Below are 23559 nucleotides of genomic sequence, written 5' to 3' on the forward strand. Positions count from 1 at the left end.
AAAATGTTACACAAAAGGGACTTACAGAAGGATATTGATAATAAGTTCAAAAGAAGAGGTTCACGTGTCCTCGCTTTATCATAGAGCACATGTGTAGCCTCACCCTTGGCCCTGACCTAGAATAAATATTTTCCTAGATCACAGATTTGTTCCAAGCCTATTTGTCGTCTTAGTGCGGTTTATGAAATTCACTGCACTCCTTATGCAGCCTTTGCTTACTGCCTTATAAGGAGGCCCTTTCTAGTCTTCATTCTTTCTGGCAAAGCAAAACCATCTCCTTAGACTTTCTTCCTAAAATTATTTGAATCGAATCAGGAATTCTGTGAAGTTATCAATAGATCTATACAGCATTATTATATGAAATATATCTACATGCTGATCTGCAGGAAATTTGCTCAATAGGGTGAGCTTAAGCCCAGGAATCATTAGGCTATGTAGTAATTGCAGAAAAGGCATATCAGCAGCAGGAAGCAATTCTGGGACAAAGTATCTGGGATCCATGCCTCTCAGAGCTGATCCACTGCAGCCATGCAAAATGGTGGTCCAGAAAACTCTTCTTGCTTGTCATATCCTTTTCTACATGGCTTGTGCCACAAGTTTATCTGTGAGCATGAAATTCGGCCTTGGCCCCCTTTGGACCACAGCTTCTGTCTTCTTGCCCTAAGGAAATACTCGCTGAAGATTTCAGTGAGCATCTCCTATCACAAGTAATTCTTCAGTCCCACCTGACCAGAAACCAGATTCTTAATTTACATACATCATGTGAATATCCCCAGTAGAGTCTTGGAAGGAATCTTAAACTTCCTGCTAAATCTTCACAAGCCAGGTCTCCATCATCTGCATTTCTCTTAGAATTCTTTCTTGCTGAGCTCCTACACATCTCATTAAACTCATAAGTACTCAGTGGCTTTTTCATACCAAAGTTCCAAACTCCTTCCACGGTTTTCCCCAAAACAACATAGTCAGGTCACACACACCAGTAGTTACTCTCTGATACAGTTTCTCTGTTAAATTGCTTTCTCTTGCTGTGATAAACACCATGACAAAAGGCAACTCGCAGGGAAAGAGTTCGGCTTATACATCCACGTTACATACAGGACACCATCCAAAGAATCCAGAGCAGAAAGTCAGGGCAGGAGCAAAGCAGAGGCAGAAGACCTGGAGGAATGCTGCTTGTTAGTTTGCTCCTCGTGGCTTGTTCGGCTTGCTTTTTATATAGCACAGGACCACCTGCCTAAGAATGGTACTACCACGTCAATAGACTGGGCCTCCACATCAGTCATTAGCCCAGAAAATCCCCCACAGACTGGCCTGCAGGCCAGTGGATGGACAAATTTTCACAGCTGAGGTTCCATTTTTCCAGATGACTCTGGTTACGTTGAGCTAAACAAAGCAGTGCAGGAAGACTTGTACGAATGATGAACGTTATATTTATCCCCTAGTTAGATAGTTAGGACTTCCAAATAAAGATCATACAGTTTACATTCTGAGAATTTCAGTTTCTTTGTTTCAAAACGCTTAGGAATACTGTTGCTTTTTAAAGGCATTTAGAAATGTTTAAACTTGATCTTACTTAGCCTAGTGAGAGGAGCTCCAAAGACTAACGAGGCAAGGTCTCATCCTTAGGTTTCCCTCCTGTTCTCTCTCTGGGTGGAAACAGTAAGGCCCTACCTACAGACTGTAGATGAATGGATCGTCCATGGGCACCTGTGGGACGGTGCAAAGGAATTTATCATACAGAGGTGAGTTCGGGGGATGCTGGATGCTGGCACTTACTTGATACCACATCACACTACAATCTTTTTAAGTTGTACGTGGAACTGAGAGGGTGGATTGCTGCTCACACAAACGTGTCCTGCTGCTTTATAAGGAGATGTCAGGCTTGAGTTTTCTGACAGTTCACATCTCTACATAGCAATTGTATTTTTGAGTGGTATTTAAATGCTTCCGATGAGATGAACCAAGATGACATCACATGTTACAACCTACTTCCATTGTAAGTTACCAACAAGATAGAACAATAGTATAGAATATGACTTTGAGGCATTTATTTCTTAAAGTAAACTTCAGATTTTTTTCTTAATATAATATTTAATAAAGCAAATAAAGAAAAATGTTAATTTACTTACAATTTTCATTAGTTAATTGACTTTTCCAAACAAACTCATAATCTGTAATGGAAAACTATCTGTACTTTTCTAAAGGGAACTGAAATAATCATATTCAGTATAATTCCAATTCAGGAAAATATTTCATTTAAATTTTAATTAAACTGGAAGTACTTATTTTTTGAATAAGGTTAGATAACTTCCATATTGAAGATTATTTTACTAGTAGTTTATATTGCTATGGTATAGAATATCTGAACAACTAACCTAAACTAAAACAAAGTATACTGTTGTGTTAAAGGAACATAAATTAACACTTGAAATTCTTTTCAATGTCCTTAGGAATAAAAACGTTCCAGTAAATCACAGAGACTTCTGGTATGCAACGTACACGCTATATAGTGTGTCTGAGAAGACGGAAAAGGAAGACAAAGTGAGTGACAGCGCCAGCGCCAGCTCTGGCAGTGACCAGGGGACATCCAGCAGACAGCACACCATGGTGTCCTTCCTCAAGCCTGTCCTGAAGCAGATCATAATGGCCGGCAAGTCCATGCAGCTGCTGAAGAACCTCAACTGTGCAGAGGGCTCCGAGTGTCAGGCAGCAGCCAGAGGTAGGCTGTTTCTTCTGTGCGAGACTTCTCTGGCCTGGTTTGACTTCCAATTCACTGTTGTCATCCTCAAATACAGAGTGGCCACAGCTGTTTGTGTCAGTAGACACTAGCACTTTTTGTTTGTTTGCCTGGTTTGGTTTTTTGAGACATAGCCGTGGCTGTCCTAAAGCTCACTGCCTAGACCAGGCTGGTCTAGAGCTCAGAGATCCTCTTTCCTCTGCTTCCTGAGAGTTGGGACTAAGGCATGCATCACTCTGGTTTATTTAAATAATATTTTTCCTTTTAAAACTTCCTACATGTATACAAGATATTTTGATACTCACCTGAGTCTTCCCTTGACAATCTCTTCCCAAACCTCCCCCAGCATACCTCCCTCCCAACTTTATTCCTCTTAGCATTATGTTTTTATAACCCACTGAGTCCAGTTAGCTCTACTTACAGGTACATGGTATGGGCAACCTAACACTGGCCACATCCCCAAGGAAAAGTTGCTCTCCCTCAGTAGCCATTTCCCTATAATGGCTCCACCACTATTATAGAGTGTGGAGTGTGGCCTCCCTCATTTTTAGCTGGCTTGGGTCTGTGCAGGTGACCACTGCTGCTGTGACTTGATAAGTAAGGTGGCCGTGTCTTGTCCATTAGGCCACATTTCACAAGATGTATGTATCCTTTAGCACTTCATTTTCTCCACCCCTCTTCCCAAATGTTCTCTGAGTCATGGGGGCAGGGAGGTGAGATTGATGCAGGTGTCCCATCAGTGCCCGAACACTTAGTCACTTTGTCTCATCACTTTGCATAGTTAAGGGTTTCTTCATTAACCACCACCTGCCGAAAAAGAAGCTTATTTGACCAAGGTTGAGCTCTGTGGTGGTATAGTTAGGGTTTTGTCAGATAAACACTAACTAGAGTCATTTGAGAAGTGGGACTTCTCAAATATTGAAAACATGTATTCATAAGATTGTCTATAGACAAGTCTGGGACTTTGATGATGATGATGATGATTGATTGATTGATTGATTGATTGATTGATTGATATGGGGGAGCATAGCCCACTGTGAGTGGTGCTAACCCTAAGCAGATAGTCTTGAGTTTTATAAGAAAACAGGCTGAGGAAGCCATGGAGAACAAACCAGTAAGTAGCATTTCTCCATGACTTTTGCTTCAGCTCCTGCCTTGAGTTCCCTTCATGATGGAGTACAATTGTAAGCCAAATAAACCCTTTTGCTTCCAAGTTGTTTTTGGTCATGGTATTTAATACAGCAATAGAAAACCTAACCAATAAATATTACTCACATTACTAAATACTACTAAGTATTACTAAACAGTTCTAAATATTAGTAAAAATGTTTAGAAGGCAATTTGACAACATGGCCATTTGGCAAAACAAATACTAGGTTACCCCATAGGGTTTATAGTCATCTGAGTAAGCCATGGGTCTTTGACCAAGTTTTCAGTACCAACATGAATTCTTCCTATGGATCCAACCCAAAAGCAGCAAGTTAACCACACAAACTCTATGCAACTATTGTACCACTGTGCACGTCTTTCCTAACACATTGGGTTTGCAGTATTCAGAGTCCAGCGTTAAATAAAACTGTTGATGGTTTTTCTTTCCCAACACCTTCTACTATCATAAAAGCTAGCTAGTGAGGAGAAATGTTTATGTTGGTCTGAGATTTATTTTGCTTCGCCTACAAAGTCTGTGGTGTCTTAGACAATAGAGTCTTGCCAAGAGCAATGGTAGCAATTTGTATCATCCTGATTGAATGAAATCATTCTGTTCTTGATAGAAGAACCAATTTATCTTCTTGGCAATGACACCAGGTCTTTCCATGGGGTTTGGTGGAAGTCATGGGGCAGCACCAGTAGGTCTGAATCGTGGTGAGAGTGTTTGGTTCTTCAGTGCTTCCTGCGACAACTTCTGGACCACCTACCTACCTATGGATTGCACAGCCCCCACAGAAATCTAGCTTAACATGGAGCTTGGAAAGCAAATAGGATTGAAGACATTTGCTTTGGAACTGTCCCTGAGGCAGTGACCTCTACTATGTCCTTTATTTTATGTGTATTACTGTTTTGCTTGCATGCGTGTATGTCTGTGTACTACATGTATTTAGGGTACCCACAGAGGTCAGAAATGGGTGTTGGATTTCCCAAAATTTTAAGTTGCAATGAAGGTTCTGGGAATTGAACCTGGGTCCTTTGTAAGTCCAACTACTCTTAACCAATGGGCCATCACTCCAGCCCTCCAAATTTCTTGATAACCTTATCCTTGAACTCCAAAACACACCATGTGTGGTTGATACAATGAATTGGCCGTGGTCCTCCAGTTTCTCTTTTCTCCTTGGTCTTGGAGCCAGCACCTGACAGAGGATCCAGTGCCTCTGGCGTTGCTAATGTGTTGCACTCTTTCACTTTTGAATGGACCTGGCAAATCTGAACTTGGTAATTCAGTTCAGACAATCCTTAGATTTTAAGGATTTTTTTTTAACCTTTTGGGAGATATAATTAAGTAATTTATTTAAGGTTTATAAGCTGAAAAGATTTGAATGAGGTCTACATTGTTTGGGTTTTAAATGACCTCAAAACTATTAATTATTTTATTCTACCATATCTACCTTAATTATTTTTGACTTATAGATTTCCTTTTTTTTTTTAAACATAGGAAGCTGTTTAATTAAGTTGTTAGCAATTTAAAACACTAGTTTCTGAGGATACATCCCGTTTGTTAGGGAGATATGAGATCACAGGCAGCCCTGGAACTGAGGAATAGCTTTAATCTTTGGCAAAATTTGTGAGTCCACAGTTTTCTGATCAGCCTTTCGCTGCTCTGTGATCGTATGTCTTCTCTGTGTCGAAGATCTCGCCCTCCTTGTGCCTAGGCTTGCACAGCTGCTTCTTCTTGAAGTAAGCGTCAGTCAGGTGTTTGGGGATTTTAATCTCTGATACTGAGTTTTGTAGAGGCAGTGATGACAAACTTCTGGTGTGCTCTGGACAGAGGAACTCTGTTGAGGGCAAGAGGTCTAGTCACAACTAGCAAGCCACTGCCCAGCTGCTTCAGGAAAAACACTCTCTTGTCCCTGTGTCACCCAGTGAAGATGATTAGGACAGTCCCGGGAGTAACACTGGAGCTCAGCCTTCTCACGGGCTGACTGAGGAGCTTTTGCCATGGCTCAGCAGCTTCTCAGGCACATCTTCAGTAGAATAATAACTAAGCATTTTTCAGAACTTCACCATTCTTGTCCCCACCATCTGTTTTTGTGACAGTAGCAAGGACCTCCTTTTTCTTCTTTCCAACCTCGGTCCTAGTAGCTGTGCATTTCCTTTTGTACAAGGCCTTTCTGGAATACATAGCAGATCGGGAGTACCTGCCCATTCCTCTAACCAGGATGGGGTTTCAGCTACAATGGGGGTTCCCCCTTCTTGGGCTTTTTACTCTTAGGGTTACCCTTTTTGGTTGCACCAGTGGCCCGGGCACCGGAGGCAGCAGCACCCCCGCCAGCCTTTCTTGGGCACAGGTTTCTTCTCCTCTGTATCAGGCTTCTCTGCCTTTTCACCTGCCATCTTGCAAGATGGGAAAGAGGAATATTTCCTTATTAACAAACGACCGTGGCCAGTGTTGTTAGCGTCTTTCCCAGTGAAATTGACCCCTGTAAGTCTTCCTGTGCTCTTATACAGTATGGTAGGAACTTAGCCTTAAGGACTCTGCCTCAAAGAGTTCACAATAAGATTAACCTATACAGCATGATAGTCAATCAGAAATGCTCCATTTAACTAAGAATAAAGTGGTTTTGATGTACTGTAAAGATAAAACAAAAACAGCGATAGGACTTCATAGACAATAAAAAACTAACAAACTCTCTAAAGATGAAATTCATTCTTAAAACATTTTTAACAAATTTATTTCCACATGCACACCTCTCTCTCTCTCTCTCTCTCTCCCTCCCCCTCCCTCCCTCCCTCCCTCCCTCCCTCCCTCCCTCCCTCCCTCCCTCCCTCCCTCCCTCCCTCCCTCTCTCTCTCTCTCTCTCTCTCTCTCTCTCTCTCTCTCTCTGTCTGTATTTTATATGTTATCTATGAATGTGTATTCCAGAGAAGACCAGAAAGGGTATTGGGGAGCATTGGGTTTTTTTTTTTTTTTCAATTTAATTGTATATTCTCTGTATTTGCATTTCAAATGTTACACCCTCTCCCCTCCCTCCTCCCCCTCAACTTGCTTCCATGAAGGTGCTCTCTCTACCTCAGTGCTTTGGCTGTTGAAGGTGTTGTTCTTCCCATGAGGGTGCAAACCCTTCAGCTCTTTCAGTCCTTTCTCTAGCTCTTTCATTGGGTTCCCCTTGTTTAGTCTGATGCTTAGCTGCAAGCATCCTCATCTGTATCTGTATGACTCTGGGAGAGCCTGTGAGGAGACATTCATATCTGATTCCTGCCAGTAAACATTTCTTGGCGTCAGCAGTAGTGCTTGGGTTTGGTGGCTGCATATGGGGTGGTTCTCTAGGTGACACAGTCTCTGTAGATCTTTTCTTCAATCCCTGCTCCTCTATTTGACCTTGTATTTCCTCCCGTTTTGTTCTTCCTTCTTTTTGAGCTTCATAAGTTCTATGGGTGGTTTCTTGGGTATTCTGAGCTTTTGGGGGGGGGTTAGTATCCGCTTATTATGAGTATTCTTTTGTGACTGGGTTACCTCACTCAAAATGATAGCTTCAAGTTCCATCCATTTGCATAGGAATTTCATGAACTTGTTTTTAATAGCTGAGTAGTACTCCATTGTGTATATGAACCACACTTTCTGTATCTATTTCTCTGTTGAAGGACATCTGGGTTCTTTTCAGCTTCTGGCTATTACAAATAAGGCTGCCATGAGCATTGTTGAACATGTGTCCTTGTTAGATATTGGAGCTACTTTTCAGTATATGCCCAGGAGTGGTATAGCTGGATCCTCAGGTAGTACTATGTTCAATTTTCTGAGGAACCTTCAGACTGATTTCCAAAGTGGTTGTACCAGTTTACAATCCCACCAACAGTGAAGTGTTCCTCTTTCTCCACATCCTCGCCAGCATCTGCTGTCACCTGAATTTTTGATCTTAGCCATTCTGATTGGTGTGAGGTGGAATCTTAGGGGAGCATTGAATTTCTTTCTCTCTTTTTAAATGATTTCTTTATTTTATCGATATTGGTGCTCTATCTGCATGTCCATTTGCATGTCAGAAGAGGGCATCAGATCTCATTATAGATGGTTGTGAGCCCCCCTGTAGTTGCTGGGAATCAAACTCAGGACCTCTGGAAGAGCAGCCAGTGCTCTTAACTGCTGACCCATCTCTCCAGCCCAGCTATTGATTTCTTAAACCTGGAGTCACATGCAGTTGTGGGCCACTTGAAGTGGGTGTTGACAATGAAACTAGGGTCCTCTGCAGAGACAGTATGCTGTTTTAGCTGCTGAGTCATCTCTTCCTCTCCACCCAATGCAGTCAACCTTTTTAAAAAATATATTATGTCTGTGTGAGTATATGCCACATGTAAGGATGCTGGTGGAGACCAGAAGAGGGCATTAGATCCTCTGCAACTGAAGTTAACAGGCAGTTGTAATCTTTCTAATGTGGGCACTGGAAACCAATCTCTGGTCATCTGGAAGAGCAGGGGGAATACTTCACTGCTTCTCTCTCTCCAGCCTGTGAACCTTACTGGGGAACTGGTAGTTTGGGGAACAGAATTCATCATACATATTTGTATTTCAGATGCAGAAAGAAAAAGCTTATATACCCTCTTTCTGGAATCTATACAGTTACGTCTTCAACGTGGAGAAGATTCTACTACACACATTCTTAATGAAGAGCAAACAACCAAAGAAAACCTAATAAAGATGCAGTCCATTGCTGAAAGGCATCTTGAGCTAGATGATATTCATGACCCACTGTTGGCCATCAACTTTGCAAGGTGATACCATACATACCATGTTTCAGTAACTGAGCTAGTAGTATCTATGTAATATACTCTGTAGTTGTTTCCCTCCTTAAAAGCAAAATCCTTTCCTAACAGATGGACTACAACAAGATGGTCACCTGTGTCAGGTGTATAGTTTTGCTCCTTCATTTATGAGAGCATACAGATGTGACTCAGCTGACATCGCTCTTGTACCCTAGCACCCCCTAGGAATACTGTTCTCACCTAGAATATGCTTCTGAAAGGTCCTGCCTCCTTCTGTGTTCTATGTGTTTGAGCCTTAGGATGCTGTGAGGAACTCAACTCCATTAATATCCTTCGTTAATATCATTCACTGTGTATAGCACTAACGAAAGACTAATTCCTAATGCCACTGATCCTAATGGCAGCAGTAATGGTGTTGTGGGAAAAAGGTTTCTTTCTGCAATGAAGTTAAAGGTAAAAATGGGACTCTAGGTTGTGGTTTATTAGAATTCTGTCAACAACAGCTCATAAAAATGAACACTTACATTTTAATATTGAAGGTTGTATTTGGAACAGAGTGACTTTCATGAGAAGTTTGCTGGTGGTGACATATGCGTGGATAGATCATCAGAATCTGTGACCTGCCAGACTTTTGAATTAACGCTGAGGTCTTGCCTCTATCCTCACATTGATAAACAGTATCTACATTGCTGTGGAAATCTCATGCAAACCTTAAAGAGAGATTTCAGGTAAGGGGCCAGGGTACAATTTAGCTCTGGAAGTAATAAGTTGTTAATAACCAGTGGATTTTTTTTCTCCAATTTCTTTTTTTTTTTTTCTTCTTCTTCTTTTACTCTTTTTTGGTTTTGTGTCTGTTTTGGGAACTGAAAGTCAGTAGTAGAGCCTTTAGTAGAATAATTTTTGAAGTCAGTATTTCAAGCAAACTTTAATTAGAAAAATGGATATGATTTGTTAACAATCTTCTTTTGAAAGGATCAGTTAGGGCTGGAGAGATGGCTCAGTGGTTAAGAGTACTGACTGTACTTGCAGAGGTCCTGAGTTCAAATCCCAGCAACCATGTGGTGGCTCACAACCATCTGTAATGAGATCTGATGCCCTCTTCTGGTGTGTCTGAGACCTACAGTGTACTTAATAAATAATAAATAAATCGATAGATAAATAAGTCTTTTTAAAAGAGAAAGATCAGTTAACTGTCAAGATTTAAGTATATTGTAAATTTAATTATCTGAGGATCTTTGTCAAAAGACATACCAAAAAAAAGACACCCTCAAAATGTGCACAGTGCACTCTGAGAAGGAAAATGTTACTTGGTAATAGATAAGTAGGTCTAACTCCAGCTTTTTCATGTCCATACATAGTCTTCATAAAGTTTATGAGATTTGGGGTTCTAGTTTGCTTTCTTTTTTTTTTTTTTCTTTGAATTCAAAGTATAATTTTAATAGTATTATTACAGCATTAAAGAAGTATTTTTGCCTTTTGCCTATATTTTATATTTTACAGCAAAACACATCTGACCCACAAAATGATATAGAGAAAAATAGTAAATACCCAAGTATTTAACACCCTATATAAAAAAAACCTATAGAAAGAGCCATTAGTGCTCTCATACATAGAATGTGTGACCCTGTCCCTGTCCTCAGCAAAGCTAGACAAACATCTTAATGAGATATTGATGATGCCCACATCTAGTTTGCTTTCTATTGCTGTAATAAACACTGAGCAGAAGCAACTTGGAAGGAAAGGATGTTGGCCTACAGCTCACATCTCATCACTGATGGAAGTCAGAGGAGGAACCTGGAGGCAAGAGCTGCAGCAGAGACTATGGAGTAACACTTCTTTGGCTTGTTCAGCCTACTTTCTTATATAACCCAGGTCCACCTGCCCACAGTGGCTGGCCCTTATCAGTGATGGATAACACCATCACAGACTTGCCTACAGGCCAGTCTAATGGAGGGGTTTTCCTGACTGAGGTCTCCTATTTCAGGATGACAAGGTTGTCAAGTTGTGAAAAACTAACCAGCATATTAGGTCAAATACAGAGGAGTAAGCAGGATGTTTAATGTGGTGGGATCTATCTTTTCCTTCATGCTCAGCAGAAGACTGAAATGAAATATTTCATATAGTAACTAAATCTTAAATTTTAGTTAATTTTTGTCTCATTTTTGTGATTTGCCAAAGTTTTTGAGAAGAATGAATATTTCTAATTTTAGTGAATGTTTTACATACACTGTCTGACAAATGACTGTTGGTGAATAAACCTGGTGTTTTTCTAGAATTCCATAGTATAGACATAAGATGTGTTCATTTACGTGTCTTCTCTTTTCCAAGGCTGGTAGAGTACTTGCAGGCCATGAGGAATTTTTTCTTGATGGAAGGTGGAGACACCATGTATGACTTCTACACTTCAATTTTTGATAAAATAAGAGAAAAGGAAACCTGGCAAAATGTGTCTTTTCTTAATGTCCAGCTCCAAGAAGCAGTAGGACAGCGCTATCCTGAAGATAGTTTACGGTAACGTAAGCCATATTCCAGGAAATCACCTATGGATTTTACATATGAGTATTAGTTACTTTTTGTCCTTATGACCAAAATACCCAATAGAAGCTACTTTGGCGTGGGTGTATTTTGGCTAACAGATTGAAAGGCTTGTGTATGTCCTGGCAGGGAGGATGCGGTTAGGCAGAGCAGTTAAGGCCTTGTCAGTAGGAAGTAGGATAGGAAACAGGAAACAGCACCAGGAATACCACTCCTGAGGGCACCCACCGTAGAGAATCACTTATTCCAGCTTAGCCCACCTCCTAGTTTTCAGAACCTCCCCGAATATCTCTAGCATTCAAATCATGTATGTGGAAGATGGTACATACTCAGACCACAGCATATGTTATCAGATTCACGTTAACCCTACAGATTGTTTTGCGAGTAGAAAATGAGAGCTGAGCCAGGCAGTGATGGAGCACACCTTTGATCCCAGCACTTGGGAGGCAGAGGCAAGTGGATCTCTGAGTTCAAGGCCAGCCTTACTATAGAGTATGTTCCAGGACAGCCAGGGCTACATAGAGAAACCCTGTCTCAAAAAAAGGGAAAAAAAGAAATGAAAATCAAAGCTGAGGCAGGGTGGCATGTTCCTGTGGTGCCAGGTGTTTAAGGTCTGAGACAAGAAGCTCATCTGAGTCTGGGAATTTGAGGCCAGCCTTTATCTCTAGACAAAACACAAAGGAAAGGCTGAGGAGATGGTTCAGTGGATAAAGAACTTGCCACACAACCATGAGGACCAGAGTTTGGATCCCCAGCACCCATGTAAAAAAAATCATCGGCATAACAGACCGTCTCTGATTCCAGCACTTGTGAGGCATCTTCTGCCTGAGAGATGAGCAGGTCCAGACCATCCAGCTTGTTGAGTATGATGGCTTCTGTGATTAGCCATCACTAACTTTTATCAGCTCTGCCTCTGTGGCAGGCCAGGTTCTCCTGATGACTCAGCCTTGCTCTCTTCCACCACAAGGGACTTAACCCTTATCACCCATGCCCAAGCCCCTCCTGTGTGCCTCACACCAGACAGAAAAGGGACTTTTCACTTTCAGGCCTGCACTGCACTGCAGGCAGGAGAATAGACTGACATCTGCATAGTAAGCACTTAGTGAATGTTGATGTTACAAAGTGCTCAAAACTAAAATAGCCTTATCTAGTCTCTGTGCCATGGCAATGAGATGGCTAGTTTATATTATGTATACACTGCCCTTACCTCTTCCTTCCTTGGATACCTTATTTTAAATCTTCCATAGTTTGCATCCAGGTTACCAGCTACTATCTCCGTAACTGTAGTAAGACCACTATCAGGACCTGTAAATCACATGGGGAAAGGACAGTTGCTGGCACATAGATATTTCCATGTTCCGTTTGCTTCCTTTCCTGGGAAGGAGTGCATAGCTAAGCAGTACACAGCACTTGCAGCAAAAGCAGACCCCACTGTACGAAGCCTATGGAGGCACACGGAAGCAGTTCTAGTCTTTGCCCTCAGTGCCTAAATGAAAATTTGTTTTTAATTCCAATTCCTTCCTACCATTGTTGAGTGTTTTTAATATTTTTTAAACTAATAATTATTTTAAAACTAATTGGATGTTGGGGCACATACAGCTATAATCCCAGCACTACAAAGGTAGAGCTATGGAGATCTCAAGTCTGCAATATCTACCGAGAGACTGTCTCAGAAACCAGATATGTTGGCACAGTCATTTGGGAGGCTGAGGAAGGGAGGTCACCTTGAGCTCCAGGTCATCTACATACCAAGACATTGTCTCCAAAAACCAAAATTGCTGGTTAAGGTAGCTTCTGTCTGTAACTGTAACTCAGAAGGCTGGGGGAGAAGGATTGCTGTATATTTGAGGCAGACTTGGGCTGTACAGTGAGACCCTATCTTAGAAGGTTGGGGCAGGGGCGAAGGTTTCACAAACAACTGCCACTCACAGTCCCCGTTCTAAGGCATATTCCAGAAAATGGAAGGAAATTAGCATATTTGTATTTTGGGGATGTTACAGGGTGGGTGGGATGGCTGTGGTACTGTTGGCAGGACCTCAGTCACAGTACCTAAGTGCTGTACCACTGAGGGGCCCTTCATGCTCATGAAGCTTTTTATAAGAATATTTTTATATGCACATAATATTATCACAAACTAAAATAGAAACTTTTTCATTCAGTTTATCTATATCTTTTGAAAATGTTGATACAACTAAGAAGAAACTACCCGTTCATATCTTAGATGGTCTTACCCTAAGCTACAAAGTAAGTATAAATCATTTTTTATATGAAAATTGGCTTTTTAGTAAAACTAAAGTATGTAAGTAATACTGTATTTTGGTTTTTTTAGGTCCCATGGCCTGTGGACATTGTTATAAGTGTAGAATGTCAAAAAATTTATAATCAGGTGTTTCTTCTCCTATTGCAAATAAAATGGGCAAAATACAGCCTGGATGTTCTACTATTTGGTGGTAAGACTTGATTTCAGTAGATTAGCTAATTTGATTTTGGTCCTGGAAAGTTTTTTTAGGTTGCCTTAGTTAGTGCTTTATTGTTGTAAAGAGGCATTATGACCACATTCAACTCTTATAATTGGGGCTAGTTTACAGTTTCAGAGATTTACATTTGACCCAAAGGCATCAGAAAGAGACTGTCTCACTGGCCAGATTTGAGCATATGAGACCTGAAAGCCCACCCGGTGACACACTCCTCCAACAAGGCCACACCTACTTCAACAAGGCCACACGTCCTAATAGTGCTACTCCCTGTCTAAGCAATAACACATGAATGTATGGGGGCCATTCCTATTCAAACCAGCCCATAGGTTTTTATTACTTTTTATATGTAATCAAACATCAAACTGGCACAGGTATGTGATAGTAGTGTTAACAATCCCCAACTACAAGAATGACACTTGGGGCGGGAGGAATAGCTCAGCGGTAAAGAGTATTGTCTGCGCTTCCATAAGATCCATTTTGGACAGCTCACAGATTCTTCTGACACCAAGATACCAGACCACCCTCTTCTGGCCTCTAATGCATAGTGCGCACACAAATACACATATCATGCAACATCTCCTCACACACACACAAACATAATGAAGTATCAGGAACTCATAGGATTGGTCTTAAATGTAATAACGTTTTAGGAATTGACTCTAAATATTGTGTCGTGCAGTAAGTTTAGTGAGGGTCTGACAGGTATTTTTCTATCTCAGTGGTGATAACAGGATTTATTTATTATTTCTCTGTCCTCCCTGTGTCTCCCTGGCACTAGAACTAACAGATGTGTGTCATTATAACTGGTTTACTTAGTTCTGGGAAGTTAACCCAACACCTTAAGTATACTAGGCAAGCAATTTGCCAACTGAGCTCCAACCTCATGGAACTTGGTATTTATCGTCCCAAGGCGTAGACACGCCCTTGTTAGGTTCCCAGCCATGCTGATGCCTCAGCTTTCATCACATGCAAGGGAACAGTGGCTTTCAGTTCATTCTCTTTGTGCTCATTTTGTCCTTTCAATCTTCTGTAGAACTGGCTAATGCTGCTGAAAGGTCCCAAGCAAAGCAAGACATTCTTCGGGACACACCCTCCCAGTTTGGACCACCAAAAGAGTCATTAAGACAGCAGATTCATCGAATGTTTCTCTTAAGAGTGAAGCTCATGCACTTTGTAAATAGTTTACACAACTACATCATGACCAGGGTTGGTATTTGTCCATCTGTCTTCTCTGTTCTTTTGTCCTATGTAGGTGGTGGTTCAAAGACAACACTCATCATGTATTTATAGCTGCACAGGAGTCACAGAACACTTAGAGATTATGGGAAAAAAAGATAAACAATTTCATCATAAAATAACATGTCAGTGAGAGGTAGCATGTTTTATAAATGCTTTCATTCTTTGAGAATTTCATAAAATATATTTTAATCATGTTTACCTCAGTACCTCTTTTAACTCCTCCTAGATCCACTTTCCTTAATTTTTTTTAAATTAACTCAAAAGCTCCAGTTTGTTTTGTTTGTATACTACTAGATGGGTGCCTTATCCATGAGAGTATGGTTGATCTTCCAGGGGCCTTATCCCTAAAGAAAACTGAGTCTCCCTTTCCCCAAAGCCATCAACAGTTAAAGGTGGGAGCTCATGAATTCCTTACTACTGTGCTAGACTGTTGACTGGCTTGATCTTATGGAAGTCCCACAGCTGCTGTGTGCTTCCTGAGAGCCATGGTCCTGTCATGTTCACTAGACACTGTTTGGCTGTCCTCCCTGATCACCTGGTCTCAATCTTCCCCCCTCCTCTTCCATGATGGTGCCTGCCTTAGCAGGGACTCGGGGGCTATAATGTAAATGCCCCATTTGTGTCTGAGCCCTTGTACAAACCAGCATTGTGTCCAGAGAGTAGTTCTTGAATACATCCATAAGAATAGGCACACCAAAGCTCCTCTTTTGGAATGACCTTTAGAACTTGCTCAGCAGCCCACTAAATCTCATCACTGGTGATAGCTGTCTCTGGAAAATGGCAGTGATATTTAATAATAATCCAAATCCTTGGTAAGGGTGATAGATAAGAGGTTCAGTTGGATTAAACAAGGAATGGGCTAAGGAGACGCTTAATGGATAAGGCACTTACTGCATGTCTTGTGTGCAGCTTTCCAGGGCACAAAACCCCCACAAGTGTGGTGGGAACCTGCTGTAATTCTAGCCCAAGGAGGCAAAGAGACCTGCCTCAGCAAATGCAATGAAGAGTAACATCGACCTTTGGCCTCCATGCGTGTGCACATACATACTCACTACGCACAAGTCCATATGAAAAGTGCTCTCTTAAAGCAAGTAAACTGCATTTCTCAATCACCTAAAAATCTGCTCTAGATGCAGTTCTCAGATACATGAACTTTGGCAGCATTAGAGGACCAATCACTGAGCACAAGGCATTATAGTAACAAACCAACAAAGGACCTTGCTTGTGCCCCAAGGCTTGTCAGCTCTAAACTCATCTTGGTGGAATGCAGTGACTGTAAACCCAGTGTTAAAGTGGCTGAGTTGTGCTGGATACCTGATTGCAATGCCAGCAGCCTTCGCAGAGCCAGCTTAAACCCTTAATTGTATAAAGGAATAAGTAGGAACTTCATTTTTACTTACTTTTCTAGTTAAAGTTAGGTTTCTCTTAGAGAAACACCAACACTATCACGTAAACTTACCCAAAATTCATTGAAGTTGTCTGTATTGTAAAAATGGTGCATAGGTTTTAACAAATGTCATGACATGTTTACATTTTTCACTATTTTCTTTTGTACTTGGTTGTTGAACTTCTTCCTTCCCTTTAGGAAGTCTGTTCTAAGGGAAGGTATTCATTTTGTGTCCAAGTAGCTATCTATCCCAGGGTCAGATCCTGCCATATCTAGGGCTCAGAAAAACAGGCTTTTAAAGAAGGGTATTAGGGGTTGATAAACATGTGGCTCAGTGGTAGAATATTTGTTCAGCATGTATGAAGCCTAGGGCTCTCTTTCCAGCACTGAGTGAGATAGCTCAGTTGGTAAAGTACTTGCCAAAACAACATTAATAACTGAATTTGGATCCCCAGAACCCACATAAAAATCCACATGTAAAGCTGATAGTGCACACCTTTAATTCTAGCACTCGAGAGGCAAAGGCAGGCAGATCTCTGTGAGTTGGAGGCCATCATGGTCTACAAAGTGAGTTCTATAACAGCCAGAACTGTACAGAGAAACCCTGTCTTAGAAAAAAAATCAACATGTGGTTGCACAGACCTAGGGAAGGAGGCAGAAACAAGAGGATCCTTGCTGGCCACGTAACCTGCACAAACCAATGGGTGCTAATTTGGCTTCTTGTCTTTTTTTGTCTTCTCATTCAAGATTCTTCACAGTACAGGGCTGGAGTTTCAGCATCAAGTTGAGGAAGCCAAGGATTTAGATCAGTTGATTAAAATTCATTACAGGTATTTGTCAACCATCCATGATCGATGTCTGCTGAGAGAAAAGGTGTGTAAAATACCATCTCAAGTACAACCAGTGGGGAGAAAAGGAATCTAGGCACATAGGAATGTCTTCCCACTATAGAATTTTTAATTCTAAAATTACTGTCATGTACAATCTGTTTTTAGGAAAAACTAGGTTAAATGGGTTATAAATATGTGCCCACTATCAGCAGTTACATTAAGAAAGATAAAAGTATACCGAACTGGAAACTTAAGTCTGCAGCTAGGCAATGAAAGTGCACCAATTCATTATGAGTATGGGGAACTGAATTGTTTTTCAACCATTGGGACTTGTGCCTCAGGTGCTCTGATAGCTCTAAATGGCATTTTAAGAATGAAAGTCTGCCATCGTAGAATGCAGGTTTACATCCCATGTGGGCTCACATACATTCTTCATAATGCATAAGATAGTCATTATAATGTTGTGCTTTTTCTGTGACCTAAGTTAGGCAAAAGTATTAGTGTCAATGTTACATAGTTACAAAGCCCATGTTTTATCTCAAACATTGATCTTTAGGTCAGCTTTGTGAAAGAAGCCATTATGAAAGTGTTGAACTTGGCGCTCATGTTTGCAGAAGGTTGGCAGGCAGGCCTAGGGGCTTGGCAGTAAGTATGTGCTATGTAATAACCTGTATTGTAACCATTTCTAACTAGCTTCATTTGAGAAGTCTTTCTACCCCCAGTCTTGATAATGGTTCAGAGAACACTAACTATGAATTTAAGAGTGGCTTACCTCCTCTGCATAAGACCTGAAATTCAATCCTATGTACCAGCAATATATAGAATTTAGTTAAACTAGATAGCATCAAGAAAGTCAGTTTTCTTCAAAGACACAAACCATTTTTAACAAGTAAGGTCTTTTAATTAAAATAAGCAAACATTCTTAAATTATCTGCATGGCTCAATTTCTTATGCACACCTTCAAACATGGAGAAGTAGAGAGGGCAACATGACACAGCCATGTGACGTACCTCAGCAGTTTCTGAGGAGAGCCAGTCCTGGGTCATGAACCCCACCACCTCACACTTGCTGAGACATTGTAAAGTGAATTATGGATATCATGCTGGGTTACTCTCCAAATTACTATGTTTGTGAGCTCTAAAAGATGGTGTCTAGTTTACTTATTGAGTGTTTTTCACTTGTGGTTCTTTAGAAAGGCAAACAACTTAAAGTTGATAAACAGAAAAGAGCCTAGCTTAGCAGGAACATCTCCAGTTTTTGTTGTTTGTTTGTTTGTTTCTATGCTTGGGTTTGAACTCAGGACCTTACTCACATGTGCAGTATGAATGTTTTACTACTGGGCTGCACGACCAGCCCAGCTATCTTCTTATGTCAATTTGATTATATAGCTCAGTGCTTAGCCTCTGTCTCTTTTACAAGTTATATGCAATGATAATTTGCTGCATGTCATGTGGCTTGGAGGTTTTGCTTGTCTGCTTGTGCCTGTATGAGTAGTATATTCACACCAGTATTGAGGATGCATGTCCCTTTGTACATGGAGGCCAGAAGAATGTATCTGGGTGTCTTCCTCTGTCATTTTCCACAGACTTCTCTAAGGCACAGTCGCTCCCTGAATCTGGGATTTACATTTTCTTGGCTAGATTGGAAGCCAGAATGCCCCAGCAAGCTTTTTGTCTTCTCCCTCCTCAAAACTGGTTCCAGGCATATGAGAGGTTATTATATGGGATCCAAATTCCGGGCCTCAGGGCTGCACAGCAAACACTTAACCACTGAGCTAGCTCTCCAACCCCTGAACAAGTTTTGTAAGTCTGTATAATAGCTTAGTCCCTGGGGGTAAAAGGGAAGAGTTCACTTCATACTGCTGTCATTCAGAACCTTAAACTGGAACCTTGTGATGGTGAGGACATTCTAAGTGAAGGTTTAAAACCACTAGTGTGGGCTGGTGAGATGACTCAGCACGTAACAGCACAAGCCACACAAGCCTGACTGCCTGAATTCAAGCCTCAACACCCACAGAAAGGTGGAGAAACAACTCATTTCATAAATCTGACAGCATCACATGTGTAGTGGCACACACATAAACACACACATTACTTACAGACATGTACGATAACTGTAAATACAAGGAAAAAGAACCAGAGCTGAGGAATGTAGCTCTTCACTTGCCTAGGGTGACCCATGTCCTGAGTTCTATCCCTCCTAACACAAAACAACAAATGCCTTCCTGACTTGATACATCTTCTCAAAGTCTACAAAACGACAACACTTAGCCAGATGAGGGAATCACTATTCCAGTGCTTTACTAAATTTGAACTGCTTTCATTTCTACAACAAAAAGTAAACAAAAAGCAGGGATGAGGACGTTAAGCATTTCAGAGCTAGTATGGGGACATAAATTTTAGCCTACTGGGCTGGAGAGACGGCTCAGCGGGTTAAGAGTACTGACTGCTCTTCCAGAGGTCCTGAGTTCAAATCCCAGAAACTACATGGTGCCTTACAACCACCTGTAATGGTATCTGATGCCCTCTCCTGGTGGGTCTGAGGACAGCGACAGTGTACTCATATAATACATAAATAAATAAATCTTAAAAAAAAAAAATTTAGCCTACTTAGAAAGTGGAGGCTTTATGCATACCAACCTTTATGAAAGGTGTGTGTTACTATGGTAAGGCTGAGGAGGGTTGTTGGCTCTAGGTAGATAAGTGCCAGAGATAGTTGATGAACTGTGACACACACACACACCTCCTCACCCCAGAAAGGGAGCTATGACAGCAAAGAAATACATACACCAGAGTCAAACTTGGTGAGCCCATGAGTATACTGGTGTTATTAATTGGAGTATGGATGATTGGTCACTTAGAACACCAAGGATAATCAAAAATATATCAGCTATGCCAGCAAAAGGGTCATGAGGATTGGACCTCCCATTCTGGGAGCTCTCTACAGGACCAGCAGCCAGCTTGGCAGGATCTCTTCTCTGTCTGGTCTTCTGGGCAGTCTCCTTCCCCCAGCACTTCCTACCTTCTATAAAGGTGAGGAAGGGGCGTCAAGAAGCTGCCTAGTGGAGGCTGGAGATGGCTCAAAGGTTAAAAGCACTTGCTGCTCTTTCAGAGATCCTGAGTTCAATTCCCAGCAACTATACAGTAGCTCACAACCGTCTGTAATGAGATCTGACACCCTCTTCTGGTGTGTCTGAAGCTGCAGTGTACTTACATATAATAAATAAATAAATCTTAGAGAAAAAGAAAAACAATGCAAATTGATATAAAGCTGTATTTTATATTTTCATAAAGCCTGTAGGATTGTAGAAAATATTTCAATGAGAATTTTATAGCCTGCCTATTACTAGTTCCTTAATATAAATTGAAATTTGCTTTATTTCTTAGAATGGAATCTATAGAGAAAATGGAATCTGACTTTAAAAACTGCCACATGTTTCTGGTAACCATTCTGAATAAAGCTGTCTGTAGAGGATCCTTTCCCCACTGTGAGTACATCTCCTCAGGTTGTCACAGCCTTCCAGTTTTGTGTAGTAAGTCTGGGTGCTGGTGTCTGCTACTAGTCACATGGACAGTGAGGTTTTTTTATTTCAAAACTAGAAAATACTTAGTTGTGATTTGCATTGGTTCTGCAGAATTATGATGGCATGGGTCAATATTGTACGGATATCACTAATATCACTAAAACTAAAGCTCTCCCTTAGTCGTGTGCCTTTATTCCAGTGGATTTCTAAAACTGATGCAATGGCTTGGAGAGTTAATCTCTCCTTTGTAACTATTTCTTTCTAAATGACACAGCCTTTTAGAAATCTCAGAACTTCCAAAAGGCCTCATTACCAAAAAAAAAAAAAAAAAACTGTGTATGAAGGAGAGAAGAGGTTTGTAAAGTGAATGACTGAGGAGCTTTTAGTCTGTCGAAATAAACTTAAGTGGTATCTCTGCCCATCCCTCCATTTTTGGTAAAGAATGTATATATAATGTCAAGCCAGGTGGTAGTAGTAGCTTACAGCTTTAATCCCAGCACTCCAGGGGGAGAGGCAGGTGGATCTCTATGTCAAGACCAGCCTGGTCTACAAGAGTGAGTTCCAGCACAGCCAGGGCTACAGAGAGAGTAATAATAGTGTCAATCCCGTCTTCATGTGTGTATTTTCTCACTGTTACACACTAAGCATAGCCAGATGAGAAAAAAGCATTGCAGTCTGTTCAGCAGTGACATTGGTACACGTCTAGGTTTACACCAGGCCAAGGCCATAGAAGCAGTTACATACATACATTAGAATGTGGCACTGTTGTAAGCTGACCTAGGATTTACACCTCGTACAGTAAATGCTGTGTTCAATGAATTCAAAGACCTGAGATAAAAATGTCATCAACTTTTTCCATTTATATTAACAAATGTTCTCTTTCCTATATGTTAAAAATATATATTTCCTATATATTAAAAATACTGATATTTTAATTAAAAAATAATGTATCTTTGAATATTTTTAAGTTTTGAATTCACTGTAGCCTTATTCAAGCATTTAAACATATTTAGAACTAATTGTTAACTTTTTTTTTCTTCCCACAGTGGAATCTCTTGCATTGTCGCTCATGGCTGGGATGGAGCAAAGTTAAATGTCTCCAAGTACCTTAGACTTCATCATCCTCCATGTACATATTCACTGTTTGCAGCCCAGCTGAGAAATACAAGTCTTTTTATTTTTATTTATTTTTATTGTTAAATCTGCCTAGACAAATGGATTGTAGGCATTTTCTGAAATGTATGTAGAGTTATGTATATAATGTATATCTAATTGCAAAGTATATAGGTGTTATATAAAATAAACTATATAAAATAGACTGTTTACTAATATTTCTTTTCTTCTAAAAGATTGACTTATTTTAGTGTATATATGTGCATATAGGGTCCTCAGAGGCAATAAAAGGGCATCAGACAACCTATACGTTTTACATTTTCTCTTACCTAAAAGTTGTCTTAGATTTGACTGTCCTTGAAGCATTTTTATGTGCATAGAAAATCCCAAAAGAAAAATCACAACCAATATCAATGTATAAACTGTACTTTACTTAAGGCCAGCTGTTATATATATTTTTTGGCATTTCTTAGCTAACCAGTAATATCTCAAATAAAAGTATGTGTATTAACATTCACTGAGATAGTCTATATATTCTGTGCATGAGATATATTTAACTTGTTTGTTTTATTTTGGTTTGGTTTGGTTTCTTGGGTTTTTTTATTTGGTTGGTTGGTTGATTGGTTGGTTTTTAGAGACAGTTTTCTCTGGGTAGAAGTCCTGTATGTCCTAGAATTCTATAAACCAGGCTAACCTCAAATTCAGAGATACTCCTGTCTGCTTCCAGAGTGCTAGGATTAAAGACATGTATCACCAGTTTATTTTTGGCTGCTTGAAACAGTCTCAATTTTTAGCCAAAGCTTGCCCCAAACTGAGAATCCTCGTGCCTCAGTAAATAAAATTACTGGCATACACAAATATACGTGGCATATGGGTTTATTTGGTTTATGCTTCCACACCTCTGTTCATTGGAGGAAGTTAGGACAGGAACTCAAGCAAGAACCTGTAGGCTGGAGCTGATGGAGAGGCCATGGAGGGGCATACTGGCTTGTTCTTGGCTTACTCGCCCTTCATTCTTCCTTGTAGACCCCAGAGCCACCAACCAAGGGATAGCACCACCCACAGTGCTATCAATTAGTAATTATGAATTACTGAGTAGCTGGGAGAAGGGGTATTTAAAGGAAAAAAACACAACTCAAAAGGGGTAGGAAGGTCGTCATCAAAAATACCTGTGAAGGAAGAAACATCTGGTTTCTCAAGATTTTTCTAATTTCTGCCTGCTATGGGGATCTGGTTTTTGAGTAGAATGATGAAGACTTGTATGATGTTTTATATCTACCTTTGAGTCATGTAATTATTCATCTTTTACCTAGATTATTTGTCTACTCTAGCCCATTTGCATTCTCTATTAGGATCAGCTTTTCTGTCTATCAAAAAGGCCAGTGGTATCCAGATAGTGAGCACACTGAGCCTCCAGACACTGGGATCTGGATAGTGAGCACACTGAGCCTCCAGACACTGGGATCTGGATAGTGAGCACACTGAACCTCCAGACATTGGGATCTGGATAGTGAGCACACTGAGCCTCCAGACACTGGGATCTGGATAGTGAGCACACTGAGCCCCCAGACATTGGGATCTGGATAGTGAGCACATGAGCCTCCAGACACTGGGATCTGGATAGTGAGCACATGAGCCTCCAGACACTGGGATCTGGATAGTGAGCACATGAGCCTCCAGACACTGGGATCTGGATAGTGAGCACACTGAGCCTCCAGACACTGGGATCTGGATAGTGAACACACTGAGCCTCCAGACATTGGGATCTAGGTAGAGAACACATTGAGTCTCCAGACATTGGGATCTAGGTA

At 40.8% G+C, this 23559-nt stretch overlaps 1 protein-coding gene and 1 pseudogene across 3 annotated transcripts in view; one reads left to right on the plus strand and one right to left on the minus strand.

Annotated features, from left to right (window-relative positions):
- The window catches only part of TUBGCP5 (tubulin gamma complex component 5), a gene marked incomplete at its 5' end in the record, with an annotated part of 35359 nt that extends 13405 nt beyond the window's left edge, over positions 1 to 21954 (plus strand). The window contains 12 exons of one of the 2 annotated variants that reach the window (XM_080913648.1): positions 1627 to 1742; positions 2451 to 2719; positions 8455 to 8653; positions 9184 to 9372; positions 10973 to 11155; positions 13339 to 13423; positions 13509 to 13629; positions 14690 to 14862; positions 17030 to 17155; positions 17669 to 17757; positions 20499 to 20599; positions 21682 to 21954. In XM_080913648.1, the coding sequence (XP_080769774.1) occupies positions 1627 to 1742; positions 2451 to 2719; positions 8455 to 8653; positions 9184 to 9372; positions 10973 to 11155; positions 13339 to 13423; positions 13509 to 13629; positions 14690 to 14862; positions 17030 to 17155; positions 17669 to 17757; positions 20499 to 20599; positions 21682 to 21728 (1698 nt within the window). In that variant the 3' untranslated portion in view covers positions 21729 to 21954. The remainder of the gene's footprint in view (positions 1 to 1626; positions 1743 to 2450; positions 2720 to 8454; positions 8654 to 9183; positions 9373 to 10972; positions 11156 to 13338; positions 13424 to 13508; positions 13630 to 14689; positions 14863 to 17029; positions 17156 to 17668; positions 17758 to 20498; positions 20600 to 21681) is intronic. The other variant, XR_013974957.1, reaches the window with a different exon arrangement.
- LOC308419044 (large ribosomal subunit protein eL6-like) lies at positions 5413 to 6283 on the minus strand (annotated as a pseudogene). The gene has a single exon. The product of its transcript is annotated as a large ribosomal subunit protein eL6-like (transcript).
- Positions 21955 to 23559: the final 1605 nt, after the last annotated feature.

The sequence above is a fragment of the Micromys minutus genome, assembly GCF_963924665.1.
Source record: "Micromys minutus genome assembly, chromosome: 3".
Classification (NCBI taxonomy): Eukaryota; Metazoa; Chordata; class Mammalia; order Rodentia; family Muridae; genus Micromys; species Micromys minutus.